The sequence below is a fragment of the Ambystoma mexicanum genome, chromosome 2p (assembly GCF_040938575.1).
Source record: "Ambystoma mexicanum isolate Mex_15411 chromosome 2p, UKY_AmexF1_1, whole genome shotgun sequence".
In the NCBI taxonomy this organism is placed as follows: domain Eukaryota; kingdom Metazoa; phylum Chordata; class Amphibia; order Caudata; family Ambystomatidae; genus Ambystoma; species Ambystoma mexicanum.
In genome coordinates, this window is record NC_090923.1 from 792,779,840 (window position 1) to 792,794,530 (window position 14,691).

The following is a 14,691-nucleotide window of genomic DNA, read 5'->3' on the forward strand; positions in this document are numbered from 1 at the left end:
GGCACTGACAAATCCCAACTCAGCCCCAAATATCATAGAGAGCAAGCTACCACTTGAGAAACCCTGCGTGTATACCCCCGAAATGAAAAGGGAAAAAGCAATGCAATGAGGCGCATGACTCATCACGCCAAAACCAGCTACACTCATGGCACCTACAAGGCAAACGCATATCAGTATGCCCCATTGCGTGACAGAGTGTGATGGCAGGCAATGCAATGAGGTCTATAACTCCTCACGATGGCACCTACAAGGCCAACGCTCGGTTGATTTCACCCCAGTTTCCTCATTGAGGAGCGTTGATGTTGAAAGAATAGCAATTGATCGATGTTTCTCTCTTCCAGCTTTCGCAGGGAGCTCCAGTGGCTGCTTTTCCATTCGCCCTTGCCATCCCTCATACAGGAAGGTCCGCAGTAAGTAGAAAGGGATGCACTGTACACGGGGCGGGGACTGTGTTGCTCGCAGTGGTTGTGGAATGTTGAGGTTCAGTGACCACTGAAGCTCTGATATGAACCCCCCACTTGAACTGTGGATGAGTCTTAATACACGGAAAAGGGACCTCGTGTCCCATTTTCCATCCACCCCATCGCAGAAAGTAATCTCACGTGGTCTTTTAACCAAAAATACAATAGGAATTGATGTCACAGTACTGTTACTTCTGATCATGCAGAGTCACTGATGTCAACAAAGGTGCAAATGTAAGTCTATTAAAAGTACAAACAGCTCATAAAGCAGGTAAAGGTTGTTTTAGTTTCCAGCCTCGTATATTGTTATTGTTATTGTTATTTTGCACTTATATAGCGCCTTATATACCATTGGTATGGTCTGAAGGCGCTGGTAGGTTGAACGCCCTTGGGAACCGAAGTTCAGATCAGTAGAGAGAGTAGGGAGAGTCAAAAGGTGCGTGTGTGCACCGGATATGTGTGCAGCTTGTGCGGTACACATGTAATAGCTGATTCTTATCGGTAGGTGTGGTGGTTGAGAGATCAGGAGAATGTGTTCGTTCTGGCAGGATTTATCCAGAACAGATGTGGCTGCGTTAGGCCTGGGGAAAACGCCTGGCTGGGAGTGTGAGACCAGCAGTGTTTACATAGAATGATGTGGAGTAAGCGGCAGATTTTCGTATGAGAACAGTTATACCGAATGGTGTCATAGTATCTCTGTGTTCTAGTTGAGTGGTGGTGTAAAGGAGAGAGTAAGCGTGGGGTGTGGTATGAATGGTTATATGCTCTTTCAGTGTGTAAACTTCTAAATGCAACTTTCCCAGATAGGGTACTGGGCAAACTTCTAAGTTCTATTTTCCACAGAGAGGCTACTAGGCGAACTTTTAAGTACAATTTTCCATACAGAGGCTATTGGGAACATTTCTAAATTCCATTTATCAGTGAGGCTACTGGGACACTTCTAAGTGTAACTCTCGCAGAAGTTATTGGGTACACTTCTAAATGCAATTTTCGCAGAGCGTCTACTGGGCACATAAAAGGAGGATGACCAAAACAAAACAAACAGACGACCGACCCAATAACCCCCCTACATCACCAAAGCAAGAGGAACCTCCAATCAACAACCACAACCCCCGGAAGACGAACCCGATGAAAACACTATTCTTCCAATAGATGTCAGGGTAATACCATAACAGTCATCGTAGACCAGTGGCGTATCGATCATAGACAAATGCCGATACGCCGTGGGGTATTAGGAACCGTCTCGTATATCCAGCCTCAGCATCCGATGCCCCGTACAGCCTCCTTGCCAGTTACATCCTAATGTGCAATTACAGCCTCGTATGTCCAGCTAAAACCCCATATGCCCAGATGCTAACATTATGTGCCATGTCTCGGGAGGCTAGCTCATGTGCAACGTGTTCGCCTTGGAAGCAAGACGACATGGAGCAACGTGGGTTCGATCCTCACCTCTGGGTATTAAGCGCGTTTTAAATAACCTATCATATCATGCATAAAAGATCTATGCGGGTGTCACAAACCTCACTCCCCCGACCTGCACATTTCCTGACTGGAGGTTAACGATTTTTTTGTCTTCCATACCGCCTGTTTTTCCCCACCCACACCCACCTTCCTCTGCGCCCTTCCACAACAAGCCCCTGTTCTTTCACCTCCAAAATGCGCTAATGTTCACACAAGGTCTTTGTCGGAAACGTGTTCCCTGAAATGCCACTTGTTAACATGAAGTCAGCATGATATCAGCATCCCTGCACAGCCTCCTAAATCCAGGCACTGGGGGTCTGCAGCCTTTGTCTCGCCAGATGTGTTGGACTACAACTCTCATCAGCCCTCCCAGCACAGCGAGTGGTGAGGGATCATGGAAATAGCAGTCCAAAACGAATTTATGGGATTATCACAAAAAAAATACTGAAACCAAAATACTGATTTCTTAATTTTATGTTTTTACTTTTTCTTTTCGTACATTTGCACGCAATGATATGCTGGGGAGATTTCCCACCACCCCTGCAGTCCCCACCACAATCTCGATTCATTATTTACTGCTCTAACCCACCACCCATCCCACATAGCTCATTGTGTTAGTCACTTGTTGCAGAGATGTGTATTCACATGCCAGACCAGAGTACCAAGTTTCGTCATCCTGAGGTAGATATGACCCCTACTGTGCTACCAAACCATGGGCTCTGTTGCGAGTTCAGCGGTATTTCCTCTACCATCACTAACATCAGCAGCAAATCAGTCAGGTTATGAATGTTGGGCTGGCATTAATAGTTCCCATTCATGGAATCCCAGAGGATTTCCTTGGGGATTTGGAGCATTTACCATTAATGGAAATTCCACCCATGGTCAAGCTTCCATTTTGTGCAGGTAATGTAACATAAGCATATTGCTGGTCTACAGCTCATCCTTCTAAAGCAGGGCTGGAAAAATTGGGCAGCCACTCCCGAAAAGGAGCATAAGCTTTAGTTGCTACAGGTGATTTTGTTAGCCAAATTCGAAACCGTGCAGCCAACGGACCTCTGGCCCTGCAAGGTGGAACAGCATACAAGGCGAGGAATGAGACAAGAGGCTCTGGGGGCTCAGCTATATACTGCCATCAGGGCCAGTATCATGGAGCAGGCAACCAACTGCATTTCCCGGGTCTCCCAGGACCTGTCCCCTAGTCTCTTCAACATTTACTTTGTCACCCCATCCATATATTGCGCAGGGACTTCATTTCACCAAAATGCCAGGGGTAGAGGAAGTGACATCACACGACCCTTGACCTCTGATGACATCACAGGAAGTGATGTCATTTGAACCCACCCCAAAGTGGCATCACGGGAAATGATGGAAATTGACCATATACCCCTTGACAAAACAGGAAGTGGCATCACATAGCATTGTTCCTAAGTACACTACAGAAAATATGGTTACAATATCACTGTAATGTGATATACATTTCATACAAGAATGGATCACCATATGTATCATTAATATAATTGTGTATAGGCCCATATTACCAAATTTCTGCGAATGCAAGCAGACGTCCAAGGCCAAATGATAATGATGTGTTATTATATGGCACTTACACTTAAGCAATTAATATAGAACAAATATACACATAATATCACCCAATCTGTGTTGGTAATCATTTATCAACCTCAGAAGGATGAAAGGCCGAGTTGGCCTTGTCAGGATTTGAACCTGCAACCTGGGGATCCCACACACATCGCAGCAGCAAGCACTCAGCCCACTGAGCTATCTTACCGGTTATAGCTATCTCACCGGCTATAGTAAAATGAGCAATTACATGTCTGAATGTTCTCAAATTCAGAAAGCAAATTGCAATCTGTAATAGATACCATTAAACTGGTAACTGATATTTAACAGCAGCCCAGTTCATCTGCAGGTCTGATGCAAAGTTGACCACATGTCAAGCCTGCGTGGATCTACTTTTCAGGATTCAGAGGTTGGCAAAATACATACCATTGGGAGGGTTCATAACTGTGTATTAAAGAATTTAGGGTTGCTCATGGAAAGCAGCGCACTCACATAGCATCCCGTACTCTGGGCACTCGTTACCTCATACATTTAAATAAACATCCTGAACAGCATGCCAGGGAGATAGGAAAGATAGACACATTACAACAAAGCTTTAATTGTGGCACAGTGAAAACAAGGGCCACGTTTTGTGCTATGCTCAAACATTTTTACACTGTACACAAGCTTTTAGGCACAAGGATTTTGTCAAGTGACCGAGGACACCGAGATGGAATGTCTTCTGATGATTGTAACAGAGAAAAAACATGCTATATCTGCAACTTGCAAAAATCAAAATACATAGTCTGAAATGGATGCTTATTCTACTCTAAATGCTTTTTGGACGTTTTGTCTGTATTGTGAATTTGAGGTGTTTAAGAACAGACTAAATCAGTGACTCACCCACTGAAGTGTGCCTGAAATAAGTCTTTAATGAGTCTAGCAACCACTGCATAGAATTCCAGAAAGGCATTATTTGTTATTCCTATTCTTTCTTATTTAGGGTCACTGCTCAAAGTGTTACACATATGGAACCTGCTGTTTTGTTTTTCAGAGGCGTGAACAAGAAAGCCAGTCAGTCGCTCCAGAAATAAAGAGCCACATGTCACTGGCCAAAGTCCAGGAGCTTCATTTTAAAAAAACTAAAAAAGTTTTTTTAGGGGTAGCAAGGGAGACCATAGGGGTAGCAAGTGAGACCTCAGGCGACCCCCAAATGACATCCCTGGTTTGCAAATAACAAATTCATTTGCTTCTTGACTCAGTACTTGAAGACCATGGCTCTATTTTAATCTCAGTCTGTGGTTGAGTATGCACACCTTCCTGACGGCCTCTGCTGCATACTCTCTACCTATACTGGATGTGCCCTAATTGGTGCTTCCCATCTGTCTCCTTTATCCATGCTTGAGCATAGGCCGTTCCAGGAGTCTGTTAATTGGAGTTCTGTACCTATGTGGGTAATTTGGGACTGTGCCTGGTGCATACTGCCACAACGCTGTTCTACTACAGCCTGTATACTTTGCTCTGTGCTGCTATTCTTAAATTGGGCCCTGTTACTTAACTTATGCTCCAACACAAGTATCCTCATTGTGAACTGCTAATGTTGCCCTAGAAATGCCACTTGTTGATTATTCTGAATCCAGCATGGAAGAAGGAGTCAGGAGAGTTCAAGCGAGCTTGGAGTTTTTGTGGGACGGAGTCGGATGCTGGGGGTGGAGGCGTGTGAGGGTGGCGCAACCAGATGTCCTCGGATCCCTTCATTTTTTTGGTTTGAGTGGGGGAGGAGGGCACATTTGCTGTGCCCAGGTCCCAAAACCCCTTAAGACTGCGCAATGTAAGTTACGTCTGGCCTGGTCTATGGAAGTGCAGTGCTGCGCTGCATAGAGCAGGGCATTTCAGCATTTGCATTTGAGATGTTTACCGCAACCTTAAATACTATTCTTTTTTGGGATATCAGAGGGCCTCATCACGAGTTGGGTGGTATCCCTGGCGGTATTACCCCGGCGCTACTAGTGCCGCAACTCGGGTTTGGTGGAACAGCAAGGTTCCATTCCCCATTAGGCCCATACAGAAATTCCACATTCCCCATTGGGCCCAATGGGTAATTTTTTCAGTGCTACTACCGCCGGCGGTAATAGCACCGAAAATCAGCAAAATCGCAGCGGATTTGCCTACATCACAGGGCTGGGGGCAAATCCTGCTAGACCCGTGATTTAGCAGACCCTTAAATGCGGCGGTAAAGCATTACCGCCGCATTTAAGGGTTAGTGCCAAACTCGTCATGAGGCAGTCTGTAGTACAGAGACCTGCAGACAGTCTACTTTGAAATTGCAATCCCAGTAGCATTTAAACCCTCCGCACTGTCCTGCACAGGTGTGCAACTGGGCACAAGGATCTGAATTTCAATTGTACCATCCCTTTACCTACCACCTCTTGTAGAACAGTCTTGCAGGCACAAGGCCTAAGGTGGCATTTGTATATATTCTGCCCTCTATTGTACAGAGAAGCTTTGAATACAAGCTTTGTTACCAGAGAGCATAGCTTCCATACAACACGCTCTCCACATGAGCTCATGCGGGCATTCGGTCCACACCCACTGCACCCTCTAAATGGCACTCTGCCTCTCCACATCTCTGGGCACCAGCAAGGCGCTCTCGGAGGACAGAACTACATTGCCTGCTAATGACAGGAGTGAGCACCCAATCCACACAGAGCACAACTGGGTAGCGTCGGTGAACGCCAACCCTATGCATAATATGCCAAGTCTGCATCCACCCTTTGGGGTTTTCTAACACTACCACCGCCTTATGCCACCCCATCAGCCATTCTCAGTCAGTGGGATCAAACCAAAGCCCAACCCTCGCCAGGGGCTGTGTTCAGTTTAATACTGACCCCTTGCACCTTTTGAAAGGGATAGTGCTATCCATTGAGCCATACAAATACAGCATCCGGATGTCTGCAGTTGGATCTTGGGGCTTGTCTCCTCATATTTAAGAGGAGGAAGCCACTGGAGTTAGGTTAGGAATGACAACCTCCGAGTGCAGGAGCGTCTTTGTGTGACGCATTCCCCCAAAACACCTGCTCCTTCATCCTTCTCCTCAGCCAACAGAATCCTGTCGGAGCAACTGTAGAAAATGCATCCCTGCAATAGGTAATTACACCTGTCAATCTCCCTTCAACCTCCCAGGACACCTGATATCACAAAGTAAAGACCAGCCCCATAAAGGGGAGAATGCCAAACTGCAGTCACCTTAGCTGACCAATGAAACTGCCCACTGTGAGTGACGCAACCACCTGACAGGAGAAAGGAAGAGATTAACTCCATGGAAGGCAGGAACTGCAGACCCAAAGGAAAAACACATGAGTGACCGAGTCACAAAGGCTGCCCCTAACCCCCATGTAAACACTGGGCTACCTCAAGATCTCACGGGACACTGAGCTCCCCCCAGCTGTCTCATTACACACTCACTACATACTTAGCTCCCGTATCACACTCGGAGAGAATGCCTCCAGTTCTCACCTCAAACAATCACAGCACTTCCAGCTGCTGCATCACACCCACAGCATCCTTAACTCTGGCATCGCACTAGTCGCACCTGCAACTCTGCAATCACACTCTCAGACCCCCTAGCTTGACATCACATCTCCTCACGTCACTCTTGGCTCTCAAATTAGGCTCCCAGCGAGCACGACATGCCATCACACACAGTATTTCCAGTTCCCAAATCACAGATTTCCAAATGTCACATAACAAACTCACATCACTCGCAGCTCTCACATCTTATCCAACTCCCACGTCCACCACAGACCCACTGCAGGCTCGGCTCCCAAATCATACACATAGCCACCACAACTAGCTCTCACATTACACCCAACACCTCCATCTCATATCACACTTACTGCACCTCCCAGTTCACACACCATTCTTATTGCATCTCCACCTCGCACACTCACTGCACCCTCACATCACATGCAAGTATATACACCTAGAGGGAACATCTCCCCCCTCCCAACTGCTCTCATTACAACTCTCACGATGTAAACCAATTAATCCCACACTCATGAATCACTCACCAGCATTCCATGTTCCAGCTTTCAAGACTGCCCTCTTACATCAATGTTGTAATGGGTCTTCGTGTTGAGGGTCGGTGTAGTGCAATTGGTTTGGGGGGTGTCACCAGGAAGCTGTAACATCCATTCTAGTGCTTTGGTTTAGGAGTTTTATGAAATGCCACTGTTTTTCAGTTGGGTCTGTCCACTGTGCCCTGCTGCTGTGTGGAGCGTTTATTTTATGATAGTCACGTGTATTACAGACTCTGGCCACTTGGAGTTTCTGCATCATACACTACAGCCTAAGTAAAAGAGCAGCATGCAGGGTATGTAGGATGAAAGAGGACTAAGAGGAACCGGATAAAACACTGGGAGAAAATAGCAATATATCAAGTCTACAAAATAACGTTAAAAAAACTAGCCGCACAAGGACATCTCTGCAGGTTCTTCAGGGCAATCGACAAACCCACACACACACGCAAAGTGACAAAAAGAGAGGCTTCAAAATGAAGGCAAGTCACAGTTTGGGAGTTGTAATGGGGTGATAGTGGCAGGCTGACCCTGTCGGTAAGGGCCTGCCGCCCAAGTTAAAGGCCTGAGCGAAGCAAGGTTCCCTTAGCGAGGGCAGCGGTGGCGCATTACCAACAGGGCTGGCCTACTGGCGAGGGAAGTATCGCCATTAGCAGCCATGGAGTTGTCTACAGGGGTGCTAATGGTGTCTTTTTTAAATAAAAAAAAGAACCTTCCCTTCGTTGAGCGGCCCGCAGCCGCTCAGTCAACATTGAAAACGTACTTAGGGAAAGCACTGCGTGGCCCATTGCCGCCCAGCAAATTTACGTTTCTTTTTTTTCTAAACAGAAAAAACACACTCTAGGCACCCCCGTAGCAAACTACACAGGTGCTAAGAGGTGAGGAGGAAGAGGGAGTGGGTAAGGAAAGGGGTCGCTGGCTACCCAGGCTGCTCAGAACGTGGGCTTGTACCGTACAATACAGTTGGCCAGCGCCCCCTTCGAGGGTGCTAGTCTTCATTAGGTCCTTTATGCGTTTGTTAGAGGATTCCAGGCTAGACAGCATGCACAAGACGGAACGTGAAGCAGAGGATGATTCATCTTATGCTGAGTGAGCACATGGAGGGAGACCATAAAGCTCATTGTTAAGTTACTAGGCATCAGTGATCACGTGAAACAAAAGATGACAACAGGATGCTTTAAAACATTCTGCTAGGAGTCTCGCCTAGAAGTACCTGTCCACGAGAACTGTAACATCGGCCGATGTGCAATGTGCCCTTTGCGCCGTTATGCGAGACCCGTTGTCTTATCGAGTGACCTCTGCTTTATTTTTATTTATTTTCTCATTGCTGATATCCCTAAAGAGTAAGTAACTGCACCTCTCTGTTGTAACGTGAGCACGTGCGCCATGGTTCGTACACAGTCACATGTTGGGGCCATGTATGCACACACGTGGCCTGCACTAATAAAGGAGCCAAGCGGTCTGCGAAGACCCTTTGAAACCAGCTCTACTGTGACAAGACCACACAGACCAAGAAGAAAACAAACCCACGACTACATACTCAACCCGAGAAGATGGAGTAATGAGGCTCAAGCCTCGGTATCCAAAAATCACCGCTGATGGATAAAAATCTATCAGCAAGAAGAAGAACAAGCCGCCGCTCGGCAGTTGCAGTAACAGACTACAGCCGTGTCTGTGTTGTCATGCAAGCACTGCATGCGCCGTGGGCCCATCGGGCCGCCCCACACTGAGGGGCACCACCATCATGATGGGGGCCCGAGACCCTGGCACCACGTAACATCTGGTGACGAGCATGGGATCAGCGGTATGCTGATCCCAATAAGGACCCAGCCTGTCCCTGCCACATCGCTGTGGTGTAGTAAAATGTGCTCCCGCCATGGATGTCGAGGGACCTGCTGCCCTCCAAGGCTCCTGACCGGGGAAGCCCGACACAGGGAGGGGAGGGGCTGCAGCCTGTCGCAGCTTTTGAGGACAAAGAACGTGATCGCGGCGCAGGCTCCTCCATCTCATGGAAATGTCGGCTCCCACTTGGGGAGGGAGTGAGCAGGAAGGCCCGCCGCAACAAAGCAGCAGCATATCACCCGCCTGCGGGAGGGATGCAGTAAGTTGCAGCGACTAGCAATGAAGTCTCCTGGTGCGAAGGAAGAAGCGCGGTCCCAGCTCCTCCCCCACCGCAGCCTAATTAAATGTTGGACTCCCGCCTTGGGTGAGAAGGAGCGCGGCTGGCCCCCAATGACACTGCAGCCTGCAGTAAGAACTCCCGCACCGGGAGAGTGAGCAGCACAGCGGCAAGGACCTCTGCTGAAAGAGTGACAGCGGCGTGTTCACCGCAATTAACAATAAACTCCTGCCTGTGGGAGTAGAGCAGCCCTTGCTGCTCTAACAAAAGAGACATTTTCCTGCCTGGGGGAGAGATCTGGCACATGCTGCCACAGTGCTTGTATGAGCTCCTGCCTGGGGAAGTGCATGTGGCCCATGCCACCACATGGACAGGAAGTTCTCCTGACTAGGGGAGAGCAAGCAGCCCCTGCTGCCACAAGGACGTTATGAACTCCTGCCTGGGGGAGGACAGCGGCCCATGCCACAACAGTGTATTTGGACACTCCTGTCTGGGGGAGAACAGGTGGCCTAAGCCGCGACAGTGCCACAGGCCCTTGTCTGGCGCAAAAGCCAGAGGAGCACTCTGGCCCACTGGACACTGGAAGAAGGCACTCCTGTCGGGGGGAGAGGTGCACTGTCGCAAACAAGGCACTCCCGTCTGGGGGAGAGATGCGCTGCCTAAATAAACTCCTGACTCGGGTAGTCGCTCAAAGAGGAAGTGTGGCTCGGCAAGACCGGGCACCGCAGCCTCTTTCTAAGGAAGCCACCAACATGACTCTGCCTATATGTGACTGTATCCCGGAGCCCAGGACAGTAAGTTAACACTCGCGCCTGGAAGGGCGCCCGCAGATGGCACAACATAGACCACTGCCATTCCTGTACCCAAGCATCACTAATCCCTGCCACAACGCTGGCATGACCGTGGCCCTCCCCATGGAGAGTGCTTGTGCGGTCAGGCAGAAAATCAGCAGGAAAGCGAGCCTGGACCAAACAGGCTGCCGTCAGCACCTGCCTGGGAGAGACGAAGAGGGCGGCAAGAACTGGTGCTGCCAGGGCTTAACGCGAGCCACTACTGTGACTGCCTATCCTTGCGGTCAACGGGCCAGGAGCGGATAACGCAGTGGGGTACGTCCCTGCCACCACCAACACCTGAGAGCAGTGCGGCAAGCTGCACTGCCACACTGGTCGTACACCAGAGGAGTGAAAGGAAGAACTCCTGCCTGGGGAGGCCACAAAGGACAACAGCCAGCCAGGCCGCAGCTCTCCCCAAAGAGAGTGCTTGTGCAGCCTGGCAGAAGGCAGGCCAGGAGAAGCTCCTGACTGGGGGAGCCTGGCCACGGCACAACCGCCACCGTTCCAATGCAAGTACCATCTGTGAAGCAGAGGGAAGACCCGAGGCACTGCATGGCCCTGATCGCTGCAAGTGCCATCTCCTGCAGCGGAGCCTCAACAGGGTGGGACTGCCGCTGCAGCGGTAGCAGGTAAGAGCTCTCGCCTGAAGGGGGAACCTGGGCAAGGGTCTTCCCGTTGCCATTCAGCGGTTCCTCACCTGGGGAGGGATGGAAGGAGAGTTTCCTTCCCTGGCCCCTATCCGCATGGGGGCAAGGGTGCACGAAAGACTCCAGACTACGATCTGCCGCGAAGGGACAGACACCACTCAGGCCCGCTGGAGGACCACCCTACAGCAGACGGCCAAAGACCTGCTGGCAAGACGACAGCCAATGTGGCCCACGGTATCCCCAGGTGCGACTTTGCCGGCTAGTGGAGCGCTTGCCATCATAGACGAGCTGACACAGAGGGACTGCCCTGTGACCATCTGCCGATGTAGCCTCGGTATCCCCAGTGCAGCTTTTCCGACCAGTGGGGCCATTCCCATTCCATATTGGACTAAGAAAATTAGTAGTAACCAAGCACAAAGGTGTGTTACACCCCAATGTATATATGTGCCCAAGTGTACACCAGACCAAGGAGGTATGTTGGTAATGCAGTGACACCGCAAAAGTTATGTGTGTTAAGTAGTCCCTGTAGAAAGATTGACATCAGTGCTGGCCAGAACTGCAAGCGGAAACGGGAGGTAGCATCACCCTCCACGAGACCATGAACTTAACCGCCCAACCCATGGTTGTGCACCCTTGTAGCTAGTGTGTACAGTAGCATGCTTAACTAAGAATCTGTATATATGTTTTCTGAGATGACGCACACGGTCAGCATGAGCATTAGCAGTTGCTGTAACACATGCCATCTTAAATGTTCATCATTTGTTTGTCTTTACCCTTGGCATGGGATGTTGTAACGTGAGCACGAGCGCCGTGGCTCGTGGACAATCACATGTTGGGGCCATCTGTGCTAACATGTGGCACGCACTAATGAAGGTCCCGATCGGTCTACCGCTCTGCAGTTGCAGTAACAGACTACAGCCGTGTCATCATTCAGGCGCCACGTCCCAAGCATGCCATGGGCCCATCGGGCCGCCCCACACTGAGGGCCACAACCATCGTGACGGGGCCTGAGACCCCGGCACCACGTAACACTCTCTACTACCTCCATGGTGTGGTGCTTGACAGAAACCAAGTGCAGTGTTTTGCCTAAGCCGAGTGCATGAAGATATATGGGGGATGTGCTATCGCTCACGTAAGCTTCTGTGGAACTCGCTTGCACTGCCTTGGGGTGGCAAAGTGGAAGGCCCCCAATTGAGCAGACATGACAATGTCTTATTGGAAAAGGCCTTTTCTTTATAGAGCTGAGGCATAAATAAAAAAAACAAAATGCTCTGCTCTTCTTTATATTATCATGGTGGTGTTGCTTGTCTTTGTTGCTAATATGGATTTGTGTAATAATGGAAGCATACACTGCAGGTAAGTGAAGATCCTTTATTAGTAACCAGCCTGGGCCCAGCAGTGCTCAGCCTGCACAACACCTCTTCACTTGAACTGCTCAACGGCTCCCCATAGAATCTAGAACTATGAACAGATGTAAACATGACATCAGAGTAAGAGTGGGATTCTACAAGGTAGAATTCCACTCAAGAGCAAAACACACATTACAACACTTCTCCCCCCTTTACCCAAAAAGAGACACAAACAGACACAAACACCATAACATCCACACTACTACATACACAGGCACTCACACATACACACACACACCACACCAACTCCAGATTCCACCTGAAGAAACAGGAAAAATGGAAAGTAAAGAACAAATGCCAAAGAACAAAAGCCAAAGAAGTGTGGCTCCCAAGCTATGGAAGGTGTAAGGAACCATAGCTAATGGATGGCTCCCAAGACATAATCTTTGTACTTAGAGGGAACCTTCCTCTCCCTGACAGGATGAGCATTGCCCTGGACAGCGACAGCCGCCCGAGTAGCGGATACCCCCTCATCACAATCACCCACCGGACTATCAGTGGTATCAAGGTTATGAATAGAAACCGGAATGGAAGGCACGTCATCCTGACGGAAATCCAGAGCCACCCCACTGTCCATGGGCTGGAAATCAACTTGCCCCCACTCGCTTCCCCAAATGAAGGGCATCTTAACGGATGTCCAAACACCGCCCCAGCATCATTTACGCCGCAATTGGGCTCCCCCGACTCACCACCAGCAGAATCCACTTTGTCCTTATTTACCACTACCACACGCCTGAGGCTCCATCTGGACCCATCATCGAGTTTCACGTAACCACGACCACACTTGATAACCACTTGTCGTTGCATGTACCTGCTGAGACCCTTGGCCACAAACCTGGGATTCTTGATCTGCACCCAATCACTGGTCTTAACCGACAAGGGCTTCCTATGGGCCAGTTGCTCTTGCAGAAAACGCTGTTGCCTACTCCAGACTCGATCAAAAACCCCTTGCATATCCACCTGCGATTGGACACCACCACCCAGCGCAGGGACCCTCAACTTGGAGCCGGGTTTCCTCCCCCGCATCAACTCGAAGGGAGAATGACCAGTGGAAACAGGAGGAGTCAGCCTGTAAGCCTTAGGCAACTCCGACACCACTCTCCCCCCCGGAAGACCATTGGCAAGGGCCAACTGAATAGCCCCCTTGACAAAATGATTCATGCGCTCTACCATACCGTTGGCCTGTGGATTATACAACCCAACTTTAGGATGACGTATCCCGTGATCATCCAAAAACTTCTGCATGTACTCCGACACAAACTGAGACCCATTATCGGTAACTAAGCCAGCCGGAACACCTTCCCTGTCAAACACTACAGAGAGGAACTCCAACATTTTCTCGGCAGGAACCGTAGACAAGGCAGTGGCCTCAACTCATTTTGATGTATAGTCCACCATAACCACAACAAATCTCAGGCCTCCCCCCCAACGAGTCCATGGGCCCCATTATGTCAAGCACCACCTTGGACTATACTTCACGGGGCACCTCCACTGGATAAATCGGTTGGGGAGCAGGAGCTTTGCTTTTATCGCTGGCGAAACAGGCCGCACAATCCTTCACCACATCCTCCACCTCAGTGTCCATTCTGGGCCACCAATAGTCCTCCCTAAGCCTCCTCTTAGTCATGGACCTGCCTAAATGCCCCTCATGGGCCAAACCAACAAGCTTGAGGAGGAACCAACCTCAGACCTCTAGCCACACCCCATGGACCCACAGACAATTCCTGCCACACATGACCATAGAGCTTGGAGAATGCTGTACTAACAACACCACTACTGAGCGCCGTCCTTATTTCAACCAACTCAGGATCAGCCTCACACTCTGCGTTCCATTCTGGCTCAGACCAACTCAGGATCAGCCTCACACTCTGCGTTCCATTCTGGCTCAGACACAGCAGGCACCACACTAGCAACCATGGTACAATCGTCCCCATTACTCCCTGGACCTCATCAACACAACTAGAGCTCGGAAAACGCGACAGACAATCCGCTACCGCATTCCTCACACCTGGGACATGCTCAACCTTGAAATTGAACTCTGCCATGTCGGCCATCCATCTCATGATCCTTGAAGATGCATGAGACAAACCTTTGGTCGTCAACACCTGTACCAATGGCTTGTGTTTGG

The 14,691-nt window shown here is 49.5% G+C and overlaps 1 protein-coding gene across 1 annotated transcript in view; it reads left to right on the plus strand.

The window, feature by feature from the left end:
- The window catches only part of ACTMAP (actin maturation protease), a 578,735-nt gene that overhangs the window by 139,282 nt on the left and 424,762 nt on the right, over positions 1 to 14,691 (plus strand). The window contains exon 3 of the mRNA XM_069644456.1: positions 342 to 410. Coding sequence (XP_069500557.1) covers positions 342 to 410 — 69 coding nt within the window. The remainder of the gene's footprint in view (positions 1 to 341; positions 411 to 14,691) is intronic.